Below are 17244 nucleotides of genomic sequence, written 5' to 3'. Positions count from 1 at the left end.
GTGGGCATGGCAAGGGAAGGATACTGTAAATTCTCCATTCCCTCCCCACTCCAGGGGAAGGATACTGCAAAATCCCCACTTCCTTCCGATCAGCTGGGACTTGGGAGGCAGAGAATAGATGTGGGCGGGGCCAGTCAGAATTATTACTACTGGTTCTCCAAACTACTCAAAATGTCCACTACCAGTTCTCCAGAACTGGTCAGAAACTGCTGAAACCCACCTCTGATTCATACTATTCAACAGGAAAAAATGATAAACTGACCAAATAGATTTGGGGCCCACAATTTATTCAGCCACAAAGAAACTGATCAGGCTTAGCCTTCTGTATTAAGGGCTGTTTCATGTATCAATCTTAATCTGCTTTCCTCCCAGGCTGAAACAGTATGAAAATTAAGTTGATTTATGACATTTTACAGATGTTAATAATTCTTCAGCTTTGTAATGATGTTAGCCAAAAATTCTGTCCAGATAGTGGTTACCATACCCCACAATTAGTGGATTTGTCTGTTTCCTACCAATGCTGGGAAAGCATCCAGAATTTGCTTTTTTTCTCCGAGTTAGTCTTTGAAGACTTTGAAGGTCTCCATCAATAAACTCCCTGTTCTAATTGACATCCTTCTGCCAGGCATGTCTACCAGTTGATGGGCAGGAGAAAAAGAGAGGACACTATAATTTTACTTTTTTTTTTTTTGCATCATTTGTCCCTAAAGGAAAAACGATAGAGAAATCTTGTCAGTTTCATATCATTAAAAAGGAAAAAGGAAAGACACAAAAAGCTCCAGGTTTCACTGCTCCATCAATGAACTTGTTAAAAACAAAACAACAGAGTCTAAACTTTCTATGGTCCACTACTGAACGTTGTTGTTGTTGTTTTAAAAAATGTAAAGCATTTCACTGGTCTATTGTAGAAAAAGTTCCTTCAGCTTGACAGCCGAAAATAAAATGGCTCTGGAAGGCAGCAACCAGTAAGCACTTCCAATGAACACACAATAGCTATTTGGAGTGAAGCAGGGGTGAAATGTAAAATTTGTTATTACAGGTTCTGTGGGCGTGGCTTGGAGGGGGGGTAATGTGACTGGGTGGGCATGGCCAACTTTTTTTTTAATGCTAATTAATGCTTTGAAAAGCCTCTGCCGATCAGGAAACTCAGCTGGGATCGTCAGAGACTTTTCAAAGCATTTTTTTTACCACCTCTTCAGCCAAGAGGTTGCAGAAAAAAATGCTTTGAAAAGCCTCTGACTATCCCAGCTGAGCCACGCGATCATCAGAGGCTTTTTTTTTTAACTTTTAAAAGCATTTTTTTGTTGGAAGAAGTTGTAGAAAAAATGCTTTTAAAAGTTAAAAAAAAAAGCCTCTGATGATCCTGCGGCTCAGCTGGGCGGGGGGGGGGGCAGGGATTTTTGCTACCGGTTCTCCGAACCACCCGCCACCATCGCTACCTGATCGGGCGATCTGGTCCGAACCAAGAGAATTTCACCCCTGGAGTGAAGACATTTGCCTACCAGAATTGAAAGGCAGCTGACAATCCCCAGACCACTGTGGTGGTAGAGGTCAGAAAAGATTTCTTCTGATATGGAGCAACAGGTGGAGGTTACCTTCATGGTGGGCTGGAGTTGGGTTGTAATCTGATCAAGGACACGAAGTGAGTCATCTGCATGCTGGAGTAAGAAGAACATATGGACGAGTCCTTAATGTTATCTGATTAAGTGTATTATGTGAAGCTAGCATAAATATCATTTTGAAGAGATATACAGAAGGGATATTTTCTTCCTCCAAAAGATCTTGTCAACCTAAAGTTCAGCAACAGTTGGTTGTTTCATAGGTTTGGATCTTGTTGTAACAGATATGAGGGGAGTTGGGAATAAGCATGGACTGGAAATAAAGATTTTATATGTGAAAAGTCTCTCATCATCCAGTTCTTCAGTTCTTTTCATTAAAACTTGACCTGCGTCCAACTAATAATTTTTTCTCAACAATCAATTATGGCGGTTATTCTAGATTTGCTGATGAATAAGATAAATTATGATTTAAAGCTGGATTTTAGACATGGACTGAAGGGGAATGACATTGAAACTTTAGTATTAACCATTTATTATGGTGTCTAGTCACTGCTGTGGAAATAAATAACAAATAAAGAAAAGCTTTTGATTGCCGCAGCAATATTAGGTTAGGCTATAAATTGCTGAGGAACAAAATCTTTAGTGAGACCATACTTCACAGTCTATGTCAATTCAAATTAAATTGGCAGTTCCATATCTGCCAAGACTAAGCATCAGTTGGGATGCTTTTAAATGACCTCACCTATAATTCAAAGAACTAATAATAGTTTTGACAAAAAATATCAACATTTTGATATCAAGAAAGGCTAAACAGAATTTTGACAAATTTTTGAATAGCATTCAGTAAATAGATTTTGGTAAGAAAATTACATCTGTTTTTAATCCTATTGTTTGCATCATCACAGAATTTGGTGGTACTTTGATTTAATGTAGGATTCAAGGAGAATCTGAATAAACAAAAGCAGGTCAAATGATGTTTAAGAAGGCAGAGGATGCTTTTGAGATTAATTGTTTCAGAAGCCTGGCCCTGAGTTTAGTAATGTCTCTTAGATCTTGCATTTCTACTTGGAAAAATAAGTTGACCAAGCTGTAATTAAGCACAGTTGCTTGTTACTGGTAGTCTTAAAATTCTTTTGAATTGCTTAATCCTAGTTTTTATTGTTTTAAAAAATCAACTGAGGGGACACACTTACCCTCAACTTCAGCCACCCAAGCGTGGCAATTCCAAAGTGTGGCAGCCATTTCAATGGGCAATTTGAAGCAGCCACCTCAGGCAGTATTTGCAGCCAGTTAGCTGATGGTTCTTTTAAACTGATTGAATGACAGAGATATAGGTTTGCCCTGCATCCTTCAAATGTGCATCCTTCAAATGTGGAAGAGGCCCTGGAGAAAGTTTTAGTTAGCAGTACAGTGAGTTTTGTAGAATGAGAGGCGTGTCACTTTTCTTTCTATCACAGCAGTGTACAGGTAATCCTTAACCTATGACCACAATTGAGCCCAAAATTTATGTTGTTAAGTGAGAAGGTTGTTAAGTGAGTCTTGCCCCATTTTATGACCTTTTTTTTTGGCCAGGTTTGTTATGTGAATCACTGAAGTTGTTAAATTAGTTTCATGGATGTTAAGTGAATCTGGCTTCCCAATTGTATTTCCTTGTCTGAAACTCGCAAAAAGTGATCACCTGACCCCCGGCCACTGCAACCATCATAAATATGTACCAGCTGCCAAGCATCCAAAACATGAAGATGTTGCAGCAGTCATACGTGTGAAAAATGGTCATAAGTCACTATTTTCATTAACTTTGAATGGTCACTAAATGAACTGTTGTAGGTCAAGAACTACCTGTACTGTACCAGTCCTACGCAGTGTCATATCAAATGATCTTCACAGTATAATTTTTCTAATGGTACACTACTTCCTACTTCTGGGTAACTCCTCAAAGTTTCTTCTCTTTTGGAAGCAGAGTAAATATTTCAAAATGTGGTGAATTGCAAAAAAGCAAACTTTCTTTCCCCTTCACATAAGCTTCTGAGAACTAGTAGCTGTATAATTATATGCACTTGCAAGCCTTTGCACAGCAGGGGCAGGAATGCTCTCAGACTTTATTTCCCTAATGATAGGTTTACGTAAAGGCATTACATCTTTGCAGAAAAATGTAAACTTTAAAGTGGCAGCTACTTCTGTGTTTGTGGTGCAAGGCATTTGCAGTAAGTGAAAGCAGATTAATAGCTCAAGTTTAGAAATAAACCATGTTGGGTTTTTCTGGTTAGAATACATTGGATTGCAGCCTAAATCAATTAAATGTAACATAGTGGCTGGAATTCTGTAAAAGAAAGGCAAAGGGAAGTGCATCAGGCAGGTTAAAAAAATGGAAGAAGATATAGGACGAGCAAAAAACAAAACAAAACCCTACACAAATCACATATGCACATATTTCCATTAAAAGTTCTTTCAACATTCAATAGAGGTTACAAGACTAGACCAAAATATTTTTCACTCTTTCTCTTTCCTCCCTACATGCCATTTTATTTATGAAGAGTGGCTTCAGTGTTGTAACATGCATAGTTTGTTAGTATGGACTTCTAAGTCTCATATATTCTAATTAACATTTTTTTAATGTTAGTTTCCATGTTGACATTAGTGTGTCATTAAATAATCCAAAATCTTTATTTTCAGTATTGACACGCTAACCACCATTATCTCTGCTGGGGCTTTTACATGTGTTTTAAGAAGTAGGACTATTTGCAATGGTTACATCATAATCTACATCCTGGCAGTTGTGTTTGCCACTTCTCTTGCACTAGAAGACATGTCCATGTTTGATACTACTATATTATGGTGTGTGTTTTAAAATCTGATTGTGCAGCTGTGCAGTTGCCCAGCTATTATTTCTTTCCATCAGTGGCATTTGTTTCCAGCTTTACATACACACAAATTTACTACTTCAGTAAGCTTGCATCCTCACTACTTTTGGCTGTTTAAAAATAGTTTTAAAATAGAGCTTACTTGAAAGCAAAATAATTTAAGAATAACCCAGCTGCAAAAGGACCAGGACAATCTTTGTCTTGCGTTGTTGTTTTCTCATGGTGGACAAGCCAAGGCCTTTCTGATATTCAAATGCAGAGAGATTCCTTCCCAATTGTTGTTCTCCTACAGCTGGTATTCAGACTTCTTTAAATCAGAAAGAACAAATTGACTACTTTCTCCTTGCTATTCATGCATTTATGTATCTCAATTGTGTTCTCCTGTTGGAAGAAGTATCCTTCTGGGTTCAGTTCCAATTGGGGAAAAAGACACTGGATTCATGGAAGTTGCTTGGAAAGAAGGTTTATTGATGAACAGGATCACATGGCTTGACTTCCTGAGCAGAAAAAAAAAGGGAGGCGAGATGCTGAGAGTGCCTTGGTTTTATGCCCTATGTTGAGCTTTGACTTTGAGCTTGTAATCGGATTGGTTGTTAGACTCCCATGGGCTATGCAGGGGCAACTCTGTAGTCTGTCCTGAGTCCCAAGCTTGGTTGAGCATTGCTGGATGATGCAATCTCCCCAGGTGCCATGTGATGAGTTCTGTTGCTAGATGGGTAGAGGGCTAATCCTACCTTTGTTGGATCTTGGGTGAGGGCATTTGCCTACGAATAGACCTAGCTATCTTTTTACCTCTTAACTGTGGACATCTGCTGTGGGCTATTGAGGATGGTGTGGGCTATTAAGAGTGAGTCTGTTTCCTGCCTAAAAACATGTTTCTCCATTTCTCATCCAGAGAAATATAATATTCTGCCTTTTTAATATTTCCTAGAATATTTCATTTTTCTAGGAGGGGGTGGGTGCTAACTTCCTACACTCCCTCACTTACTTTTTTACCAAGCTAGAGGCTCCCAAACATAATAGCGTTTTCTCATATGAAGGTGCTTGAAGTCCATTGATTATTGCAGTTCCCTTTTCAAGCTTTATTATCTCTTTCTAAGTGTGGCCATCAGAACTACGTACAATATTCCAAATGTGAACACATTCTATATTTGTATTACAATTTCCTATGGTGCCCTACCATAAATTTGTCTTTTTGTAGCTGTATAATTATTATCTTCATTGCGCTATCCACTAAGACTCTGACCTTTTTTCTGGTTAATTAGAGACATTTCACATCCCAACAGTATATATGTGAAGATAATGATGTTTGCCACAATGTGGATCACTTTGCACTTACTTAAATTGAACCATATTTGGTAGATCATTCACTCAGTTTAAAAAGATTCTTCTAGAGTTCTTCACAATCAGTTTTGTTTGCTTGTTTTAACCACCATGAATTGTTTGAAATCATCCTCAAATCCAGGAATTCAGTGTTTAATTAAGTTGGGTGATTAGTGAACATGATAAAAGCACAATTCCATACCCTGATTCTTGGAGGATTTCATTACATACCTCCTGTCGTTGAGAAAATTGCCCAAGGACTTCAAGTAAGCTTAGAACCCTAAAGTAATAACATTTTCAGTCACTTAAGGGAGACAGAATGTTAAAGAGTCTATGTTGAAAAATCTTGAACATAAATACTTGAATGTTTACACCCTAATGAAATAGAATTACAAACTGCCCTAATACATTGTTTATTGCCAGTTTTATAAATATATAACTAATGAATCCTAGTAACCATGGAAGCAGTATGGTAAATTAGGTAGGATAAAGGTAAAAATATAATAACAAAGCACATAAAGTGATGTACTATGCAGTACATTTTTGACGGTGACATTTTATATTGTTTGCTATTTTTATATTGAATATTTTGAATATCTGATGATTCACAATGTATTTGTATCATTCATTTAAATGAATTCATTTTCAAGGACTTAAGTAGTTTGCATAACAGATTGCATAAGAGATTTTCTGAAAGATTTACCATTATTAAAATGGTATTATGAGACATGGTGGTGCAGTGGTTATAATGCAGTACTGATAGTCCTCGACTTACGACCACAATTGAACCCAAAATTTATGTTGCTAAGTGAGACATTTGTTAAGTAAATTTTGCACCATTTTTCAACCTTTCTGGCCACAGTTGCTAAGTGAATCATTGTCATTGGTAAGTTAGCAACATGGTTTTTATGAATCTGGCTTCCCCATTGACTTTGCTTGTCAGAAAAATCACAAAAAGGAATCACATGGCCCTGGGACACTGCAGCCATCTTAAATGCAAGTCATTTGTCAAGCATCCAAATTTTGATCACGTGACCAAGGGGATGCTTCAATGGTTGTAAGTGTGAAAAATGGTCATAAGTCACTTTTGTCTGTGCTGTTGTAACTTTGAACAGTCACTAAATGAACTGTTGTAAGGCGAGGACTATCTGTATTGCAGACTAACTCTGCCTACAGCTGGGAGTTCAATCCTGATTGGCTCAAAGTTGACTTGGTCTTCCATCCTACTAAGGGCGATTAAATGAGGACCCAGATTGTTGAGGGCAATATGATGACATTATAAAGTGCCCAGATAATTCGGTATAGCACTATTGAGCAGTATATAAGTCTAAGTGCTATTTCTCTCACAGCTATTCTGAAGTAGCTTACTACAAATCAATACAGAAGGAATTGAGTTGGAAAACGGTAACTCCCCCAAAGCTTCTGAGAGGTTCTATAGTTGATTAGAATTGATGTCAACAGCTGACCCTTTATTTACTGCCTAGGAAACGATTTGAGTTGATGAACTAATGTAACATTTAAACTGATTTGTTATCAGTTTATGATAAAGTTTGAGATACATGGTTTGTAAACTTGTGAGTCACTTCAAAGGTTGATGAGCCAGGTTATAAGGGATTGGATGTTTTGATGAGTGCTAAGAGCTTTTCATTACTGCTAATGTACATCAAATTAAGTATGCAATTAGACTGAATATATTCATTGGGTTTATCTAATAAAGGTTTATCTAATAAGATTGTGTTTTACTGACTTGTACATTAATTGAATATCTTCTTTTTCTTATAGGTTAAACGTGGCCAGTAAAAGGTACATGGGACATATATACTATTAGAGATTATCGTAGACGTTCCAAGAGCTGCATAAGTGAGTCTTTAAAATTATTTTTTCTCTGCATTTTAAAGGAAAAAAAAACTTCATTATTTTTTTCCCTCAAATTTGTAATTAGGCAAATATTGACAAAATCTATGATCGTGTGGAATGATGTTAAAGTTACGCAATAGTTTAACAAGCATAGAATCTATAAGAGGTGTAAAAGCTGCCATTTAGGCCATCAAGTCAAACCCACTGCTCAGGGCAGGGATTCAACCTTGCAAAGGGCTATTGTGTCTACCTGAAGACATTTGTTGAAATGAAGTTCATCACCTCCCTTGAAATTGATTCCACTGTCATAATCTTTTTTTTTTTAAACAAATATAAACTTTTTAATAGCATTCAACTGGAATTTGCCTTCCTCTAGCTTAAGACCATTATCCCGTATCTTACTGTTTGGGACAACAGGTGGCACCTTTCATCTTCTGAGTGATATTCTCCCCTGTTTTTTTATTCTCAATAATAATCATACCCTCATTGGCTCCTTATAACTTTGCAGTGTCCTGCCTATCCTCCATGTCAATTTTACCTATTCCAGTTTCTCAGAATCTGTGCTTAAAAATATGGTTCCTAGATTTAATGTCATCCAACCAACCATCACTTTTTATAAGGTGGACACTATTCTTCTATAGATGCAACTTAAAATTGCAGCTTTTAGCAACTTTTTTAGCAGCTGCTAATAATACTCTCTCAACTCACATTTTTTTTAATGAACTATAAGTCCAAGAAGCTTTTCTCACATACTGTTATCTAAATCAGGTGTTCCGCAAGCTCTACTTTGCATTTGATTCTTCATTTCTAAGTAAATAATTTATCTCCATTAAATTTCATTCGGTTTCAGTCCACTTGTCTAACTTTTCAATTCGGTTTTGAATTTGCTTTGAATTTTTTAATGTATTCACTCTCTGTATCTCTTCATTTAAACATTAATAAAAATATTAAGGAGTACAAGCTCATTACCAAAGTCTGTAGCACCCTATTTGTTACATCACTCCAGTTTTATAAGGAACTACTGATGAACATTCTGTATGTACTGTATGGTTTCCAAGCCAGGAATGTCATAAGATATCTTATTAAATGTTTTGCTGAGCTCAAGTTATATTATGTCCATAGTCGTTATAAGATACTAAGGAAGTTATTGATTAAAAATACTGACAAGATGTTTTATAAATCCCTACTACTGATAATCACTATATTCTTTTTTTAAATGCTTATGGGTCAATCTTAATATGCTTGATTATTGTCAATAAAGAGACTGTATTGTTGAGTTATGTCTTTAGAGAATATGATAGCCAAAAAATAAAATAAAATCCCCAAGTAAATTATGGGAGAATCAATATACAATTCTCACTTGAAATACAAAGAACCAGGCTCAAATCACCATATTTTGGATGCATTATGCAGAGACACACTTGAGAAAACCATAATGCTGAGAAACATGGAAAGAAAGAATAACTTGTTTGACAATGAGATGGGCGGCATATAAATTTAATAAATAGAGTGGCCAGAAACAAAGTGAATAAACTAGATTACGGTGATGGTGAGGATGTCATTGGATGACCTGAATATTGGGGACAAATTATCCTGAAGAAGGTTTAGCTATATGATAGCTAAGAATTGACACCAACTTGAAGGCACATGATCAGTCAATCAATGTGATTTAAAAATACAGTAAAATATGGTTCTAAAATTCTGTTTTCACTTTGTCATTATGGGGTACTGAGTGTAGATTAATGAGAAAAAAATTGATTTCAACACCTGTAGAACCAGGGTGGCAGCATAACAAAATTGACAAAAGTGAAGGGGGTCTGAATACTTGCTTCATGTATCTCACAAACATAAATAAAAATATATTCTTATAAACTCTATAAGAAGAGTTTGTTTTGGGACCTAGGAAGTGTGCCTCGCTGTGAAAAAAAATCAATATAGCTCCCAGGCTGGTGTTCAAAATGGCATTGAAAACATGGCTGCTCCCTTAGGCCTTGGGGAGGGTGATGCTAAGCCCATATACAATTTTATTTGATTAAAGAAAGCATTCCTGCGGGCACAAATGATCTTTATTTTATTTTATTACTTGTTTTTAACATTGTAAACCAGAGAGGCTTGTGGAATTGAGCGTTCTCTAAATTGAATGAATATAATGACTGAACAAGAAAAGCCCCCAAATAAAAATATTTTTATTGATTGATTGATAATCAAATTTATATAGCTGCCCATCTCACCAAAGGTGACTTTGGATAGCGCACAAGAGCTAAAAGAGCCAATAGAAAAACAAATTAAAATCTAAAACACCACACTGATAATTATCATAAAAATACTAATCATTGGTGAAAGAAGGATAAAATGCCTCCCTCAGCAATGAACCCATTTAGAAAAGTTTCTGGTTCTTTGTGAGCTCCAGGCCTGGCAGCATAATCAGGTCTTGGGGGTTTTTCAGAATATCAAAAGGAATTTTTAATGAAAAAAAAACTGCAGCCAGCCCCGTTTCAAAGCTGACATTTCATCACATTTATAAAAAGAAAATATTATCCACTTAATGAAGAAAACGTTGAGGTTTTAACTGTAAATATGTTTTACGCTCATTATTCTTAAAAATGCTTACTACTCCTTATCACCTGAGATCTTATCAACCTCCCTTTTAAAACCCGTGAATGTGAAAGAATTTAGTGACATCTGTCTCCATCCCATTCTTTTCTTCCTTTAAAAATGATTGCATATATAAAGAAGAAATCTTTCTGGCACCCTCCATATGACTTCCATAAAAGTGACCTTTTGAATATTTACCATGGTTTTTTTTTCTCTTTCATTCCCACTTGGGGAAGATTTCCGTAAGGCACCTCTGAATACAGTATGAAAATCCTTTGAGGCCGAGGAGAGATAATCAGCTCTGTTTCTTTGCTTTATGCAAGAGAGCAACCAAATGTTGTAGAATCAGCTTGCATTTGGACTCCCTGCTGTTTTCCTTCCCGTTTTCTGGACATCCAGTTGACCCGCTCACTGTCTTTTTCATACGTGCAGGCAGCGTGATTGGTGGAACTGGGTCATGTATCTGCCTCTGGCTATCACCATCATGCCTTTTCCTTCAGAGGGAGCATTTCGGCTTGCTTAGGGACTTGTGAAAAGCTTAAGTAAAGTAGATCAGTTTCCATGGTCACACCGGAAAGAGCTATGGTGTTAGAATACAGCAATTTCAAATTCTTTTTAGTAGGAAAAACAGTGATAACAGAGGAGAAGGATTTATTTCCTAGTATCTGCAATCCCATAGATAATTGCTGTGTTTACTGTTTAAAACACGCAAATGTCTTTTTAAAGCAGAATTCTGGTATTAGAAGGAAAGTGGTTCAGTGCAGTGAGCATTTTTTTTTTTTTACGAAACAGACAATATTTGGGGTTATACTGTTAACCCCAACAGTAACAATACTGTTACTGTATTTAACATGTCCCAGCTTTTTAATGCTTCCTGCCCCTATCATATTTTTTGTTCTTTCTCTGGAAGGGAATATCACAATGGAAATGTATATTTGTATGTCTGTACTTCTTTACACAAGAATCTTCAAGCATGGTTCCTATAGTTTTGTATGGTATAACTATGGTAGGAATAGAGAGAGTCAGGTAGTTGTAGTATTTAAGGACCAGAAGAGAAACCAATTTAAGGATCAGAGGATAAATTCTTGTTCTAGCTTAAATGCAGAGCCAGCTGGGTAATTCTGGACCAGTCACATACTCTCAGCCCTAGGAAGAAGGCAGAGGCGAACACTTCCAAAATCTTGCCAAGAAAACCAAAGAGACTTCTCCAGTTAGTCACCAGAAGTCACTACTGACTTGAACGCATCCTCCATCCTCCAAAGAAAGCAAGGAGGGGTATAGTTGGGAAAATGTCCTCAAAGTCCCACTTGTAGGCATCAAGAGTCTAGGCATCAATTGTTTGTCTTATGCCCAAGCTACCTTTTTTCATCTTAAGGGGTTTAGAAGAAGTGAAAAACTTTTGGAAGTCTGCCTTTTTGACTTGGTCATTGCAACTGATTTTTTTAAAAAATCCATGTCTAACTTTGGACCATTAATTGTAGCTGTAACATTTCAATGAGGAGAATTTATAATGAATACTGGCAATGCCTTAAATCAGGGCTGTCAAACTCCTGGCCTGCTGACTGGATGTGTCATACACTGGCCACGCCCATGCCCAGTTTAGCGAAGGGGGGAAAAGTCCCGATACATCATGGGACACCACCGTGACGACATGAATTTGACATCCCTGCCTTAGATTCACTTGCCTATCTTATTTGAACAATTCCAGGTGCTTTTTAAAAATTATATATACACTAGGACCGTGATGGCGAACCTATGGCACACATGCTGGAAGTGACACACAGAGTCATCTCTGGCACATCTCGGGCACATGAGCCATCGCCCGTTGCTCTTCCGGGTTCTGGCATGCCGGCCAGCTGGTCTTCATGCTTGTGGGAGCATCAGAAACCTGGTGCGCATGCGTGTGCTGGGAAGATGATCTTCCGGTTTCCGGTGCGCGCATGGGCACCGGCCACCTGGTTTTCTGGTTTCTGGTGTGCATGCATGTACAAAGACCAGCTGGCCGGTGTGCATGCATGCGCCAGAAACCGGAAGATCATCTTCCTGGCGCACGCATGTGTGTTGTGGTCCGCCATCAGCCTGCGGACCTGGCAGCGGAGTCAGCAGTGAGGAGGCTCGGGAGGACAATGGGCCAATCCTGGAGTCAGGGGAAGGCCCGGACGACGGCTCTGCATCCGAGGCAGAGATGGGGCAAGGCCATCTGGGAGCGATGTGTGGACTCCGGAGCCTCCAGAGGCAGACAGCAGAGAAGCAGAGGAACAGGAGGAGTCTGTTCCTAGTGCATGCATGTGAAGAGCTGCCAGAAGGCAAGAGCAGCTGAAACAAAAAGGACGACTCGGGAGTAAAGCCAGAAGATGATTGGCTACTCCCATAAGGCTTAAAAGAGCAGCAACGAGTCGTTCGGTTCTTTGTAGAAAAGCAATGTTGATTCCAGTGCTTCTTGTCAGCGTCTCTTGAACTTTGTGGGGGTTTTGTCAAGAAAAGCCTTTGGCAGGTTGTCAAAGACATCAAAGGTTGGTGATAAGGCCGTAGGACTGGTTATGAAGAATTTGTTTTGGACTAAGCTGAGATTGAATTAATTCTCAGCTGTTTTAATAAAATAAGTTTGTTCAGGACTGAATTGTGTTTGGTAATCACTACTTGGGCCTCGGTCATAACAATGCGCACCAGGCAGCTGCTGTTTTGGTTTTCGGTGCGCTCATACGTGTGCATCCGTATTGCCACTCAAAATGAAAAGGTTCGCCAACACTGCACTAGAATGTGTTCATTATACATACACTATACTGCTCATTTATTATATCTACATTAGGGTGTTTGAGAGCTTTAGAGTGAGGTCACAAGGCTATTTCACAAAAGGAGGCAACTTCGGTTGTTATGTTTTAAACAAGATGGTAAATTGTTTAGTGCTTTCTCATCAACTTTTCCTTCCAATCCTGATGCATCAGGAAGAATACAGGTTGGGAACTGTAGCTGTTCATTATTACCTATTAACCTGGTGTATTCTATCTCATTCAAATGTGATCCATTCTTTCTATTATAATGAATTCCACAGGGGTTTAAGAAGTCGGTGGGAACTGCATATATGAAATGAAAGAGTTATAAAGAGTTGTCCTTGTTTTTCAGAATCAATTGGACTGCATAGCCTGCATAAACATGGAGGGGGATTGTTTGAGCTGCATGAAATATCTGATGTTTGTCTTCAATTTCTTCATATTTGTAAGTTTTCTTTGATTTGTCACATGAGGTCTTTTTCATATGTCTCCTTAGGAGTTGGTTATACTTTGGTAGAAGCAATACAGGTGCAGAAAAACCCCTTACATTTCATAGGTAGCAACATTTGAAACAAGCAATTTGCTTTTTATCAGAAGCAGCCAGAACATTTAAAATACTGTGAAGTTTGAAATTACTGATGAGACAGAGGCTGCCCTTGAATGGGTGGTTCATAAGGCCCATGGATGGACTGTAGTTGTGAGATACTTCAGTTCTAGAACTGGTGTTGAGAGTATCCAGTCACTTGGGTACCTTGGCAACTTATAATTTTATGAAGGCACGGAACATGGTTGTATAATTTCTTAGTGTCTTTTTGTGCAACTTCCATTACTGAGCTTCATAAAAACCATTAAAACTTGACATTTTAAGCGAGCTCTGGGAGTGAGACTGATATGAGTGGGAAGCCTCCATTTACAGATTGTATTTTGAAGTTTCACTGTTCCCTGGATGCCAGAACATTTTCATTATTTTGTTTCTAATTGTTAATGCTTATCTTGCTATACCATTTTTTTCTTTTGCCTTATAAACTTGAAAGTTGGAAATCTAAACCACTTTGGACTTGAATGGCATATAAGCCCAGGTAGGTAGGTGAGTAGGTAGGCAGGCAAAGAGCCAGTTTAGTGTAGAAATTAAGACAACCAGTTAGAAACCAGGAGACTAGGAGTTTTAGTCTTGTGTTAGGGGCAAAACCAATTGAATGACCTTGGGGCCAGTCATTCGGTGTCAGTCCTAGGAAGCAGGCAATGGCAAATCACTTCCAAAAATCCTTACCAGGAAAATTTTAAATGTCCTGGCAGTTAGTAGGATCAAAGCCATGGAGAGAGGGAGAGAGGGAGGGAGGGAGGGAGAGAGAAAGAGAGAGAGAGAGAGAAAAACTGTGACAGGCAGTAGTAGCCTAAATAGCAACATGTTCATTAACATGTTGTTCAAGAATAACAAACTGCCTTCACATGTCACCCGAGCTCTTGGCATGAAATACAGTAGCTCTTGAGTCCAGTTTCTTCTGGCAGTACCTTTGTTTCTGAAAAAGCCATCTGAAGATAACATATGTCACCTGTGTATGCAGATAATTCATTGTAACTGAAGTATTTAGGAAAAAATTATCCCACTGAAATCTGTTGAAGTTTAACATAAGCTGGATTCATACATCATTACATTATGCTAATCCTTAATGCGACTTGTTTGATTCTCTTAACTGCTCTAGTGAATCCAGCAAATGATTGCTTGAAAGCTTGACTTAACCCATCCATTTTGTGACCATAGTTAAATAAAATGATACTTATTGTAATGTTTAAACCTGACTATAGAATAAGGAACACCTATACAATTAAGAGACATCTAGCAATCATACCAATTTTTTTTTAATTCTCCAAATGAAAAGACGAGTGAGCATATTAAGATTAAGATACTAATTCCTTTCTTGAACATTTGCATGTATTTCCTTTCTTTTGAAATGATGGTCTCCGATTAAAGAAACTATGAAATAAGATTTTGTATTAAATAAGTATAATGAATAACTGGAATTCTTAAAAGGGGGGCTGCTTTCAGTTGTAAATAATCACAATATTAATCCATTTAAAAATGAAATGTATTCTTGACATTTTTGGAAGATGCCTTTTCGGATAAGGCTATCAGTTTGGGTCTACCAAAAATGGATGGCCATTACACGTTAACAAATTAGATGTTAACCATTAGATGTTAATGAATTAATGCAGGGGGAAAAAAAACCCTGCTATTTTGCAGTTGTCCAGATTTTAGCAGCTCAGATGTGGGGTCTCTATTCTCTGAACATAATAAATTGTACCTTAAGGATCTGGCTTGCATTACAACAATTACTATTCAACTTTTAACTTGAATTATGCTGTCTAGAGGAACTTTTCCAAGAAAATGGTTTTAATCTGAATCTTCCCTTTCTTTGATAGCTGGGTGGTACCTGTCTCCTGGGAGTTGGAATCTGGGTCATAGTTGATCCCACAGGATTTCGAGAGATCGTGGCTACTAACCCTTTGCTCTTTACTGGAGCATACATCATGGTGGCTATGGGAGCTATGCTCTTCTTGCTGGGATTCCTTGGTTGCTGTGGAGCGATCCGTGAAAACAAATGTCTTCTTCTTTTTGTAAGTACAACTGAATGGATTACTTTTCCCACTGTACCTACTTGTGTTATTTTGACCTAAGTCCAGAAAATAATGTTATAAATCACTACAATTTATTTATTTTATTTTAAATTTCACATTTTTGAACCACTCATCTCCCTTAAAGAGAAAGACTTTTTTTGTTACTCCATTACACCATTTAACTTTAAAGCTTTTTCATTCCAAAGAAAAATAAATTATTTTCCTTTGGGATAAAAAAATATAAATGGAAAAGTATATGTTGCCATATGGAATATTTCTGAAGCTTGGTTCAAAATAAATCAGGATTGTTAAATTACAATTTAAACAGTTGTCTTCTCCTTGACTGCACATAAAATGAAAACTATGTTTTCTGTAAAATTATTTTAATATCATGCATTTTAATTATTTAATATCATGCATTATATTTTAAATTCATGGAATAATCAAAATTCTTAATTTGTAGAGTTACTTAAAACTGTTTAAAACAGTTAAAGAACAGTTAAACTATGGAAAACAATTGAGTGTATTTATAAATATCAAGTATATCTTTTCAATCTCATATTATCAGCTGCCTAAATGGAAGGGAAAGGCGTGGAAGATCATTTACAAAATATGAGTCAATAGTTTCCTGTAACACCTGAACAAGAACTTTCACAAAAGCCTAGGACACAAAATCTTATCTATAGCCTATTGCAGGGGTGTCAAACTGGTGGCCCACAGGCCGGATGCGTTACACACAGGCCACACCCACCCCAGTTCTGTGAATGGAGAAAACATCATAAAACATCATGTGATGGCAAAGTGACCCGGCGAGTTTGACACCCGTGTATTCTCATTTCCACCTTTATTCATTCATCCTAATTTGTAACCTGACCCAAGGATTACTTTTCTTGGGATAAAACTTGTGTTTTATCATCAGCTCTGTAGCTAAAGAATAAAGAGATGCGTTGCCAACTTAGAGTTTCGAGGAAGAAAAACTCTCAGTAGGCCATAATTATGCCCCAGACTTCCAGTGTTGCTTAACTCACAAAGGGTCTCTATAGATTCAATCTTTGTGGGCGGTTGTATGCATTCATATGTCAACCAACTTGACCAAATCTGAGCTTCACAATCATATTGAATAAGTAGAGCCTTGACATGTTCCAAGAAATTATGTGGCAGAACAAAAAAGTGTCAAATTGTGCTACATCTATTCCATCATGAAGATATATCATTCTTTTTTTCTTTTTAATTTTCATTTGCTACTAATTGCAGAGACAAATCATTTGGAGCATTAGATAGCATCCACAAAGATTTTGCCACCATTTCACCAGTTTTCATATTTTTTTTTCCTGTGCATCAGGCTGAAAGAGATCCAGATTTGGCAACTGGTTCATATTTATGATGGGTTTTGTGTCTCAAGGTCATGTGATCACCTTTTTGTGACCTTCGGACAAGCAAAGTGAATGGGGAAGCCAGATTCACTTAACAGCCAGATTACTAATTTATCAACTGCAATGATTCGTTTAACAACTGTGGCAAGAAAAGTCGTAAAATGGGCAAAACTCACTTCACAAAATAAATTTTGGGCTCAGTTGTAATCGTAAATTGAGGACTATCTATATTTCCTATTCTTTTGTTTCTGGATGGACTGAGTACTGTGGATAGGCATCTGCATACACA

At 37.4% G+C, this 17244-nt stretch overlaps 1 protein-coding gene across 6 annotated transcripts in view; it reads left to right on the top strand.

The window, feature by feature from the left end:
- The window catches only part of TSPAN18 (tetraspanin 18), a 178053-nt gene that overhangs the window by 130199 nt on the left and 30610 nt on the right, over window positions 1-17244 (top strand). For all 6 annotated transcript variants that reach the window (XM_060687591.2, XM_034417415.3, XM_034417412.3 and 3 more), the window contains 3 exons: window positions 7526-7603; window positions 13319-13411; window positions 15388-15582. In XM_060687591.2, coding sequence (XP_060543574.2) covers window positions 13349-13411; window positions 15388-15582 — 258 coding nt within the window. In that variant the 5' untranslated portion in view covers window positions 7526-7603; window positions 13319-13348. The remainder of the gene's footprint in view (window positions 1-7525; window positions 7604-13318; window positions 13412-15387; window positions 15583-17244) is intronic.

The sequence above is a fragment of the Pantherophis guttatus genome, chromosome 1 (genome assembly GCF_059756535.1).
Source record: "Pantherophis guttatus breed Tessera chromosome 1, ASM5975653v1, whole genome shotgun sequence".
Lineage (NCBI taxonomy): Eukaryota > Metazoa > Chordata > Lepidosauria > Squamata > Colubridae > Pantherophis > Pantherophis guttatus.
The sequence above is the reverse complement of the archived record's forward strand: the minus strand, read 5'-3'. Positions and strand labels throughout refer to the sequence as shown.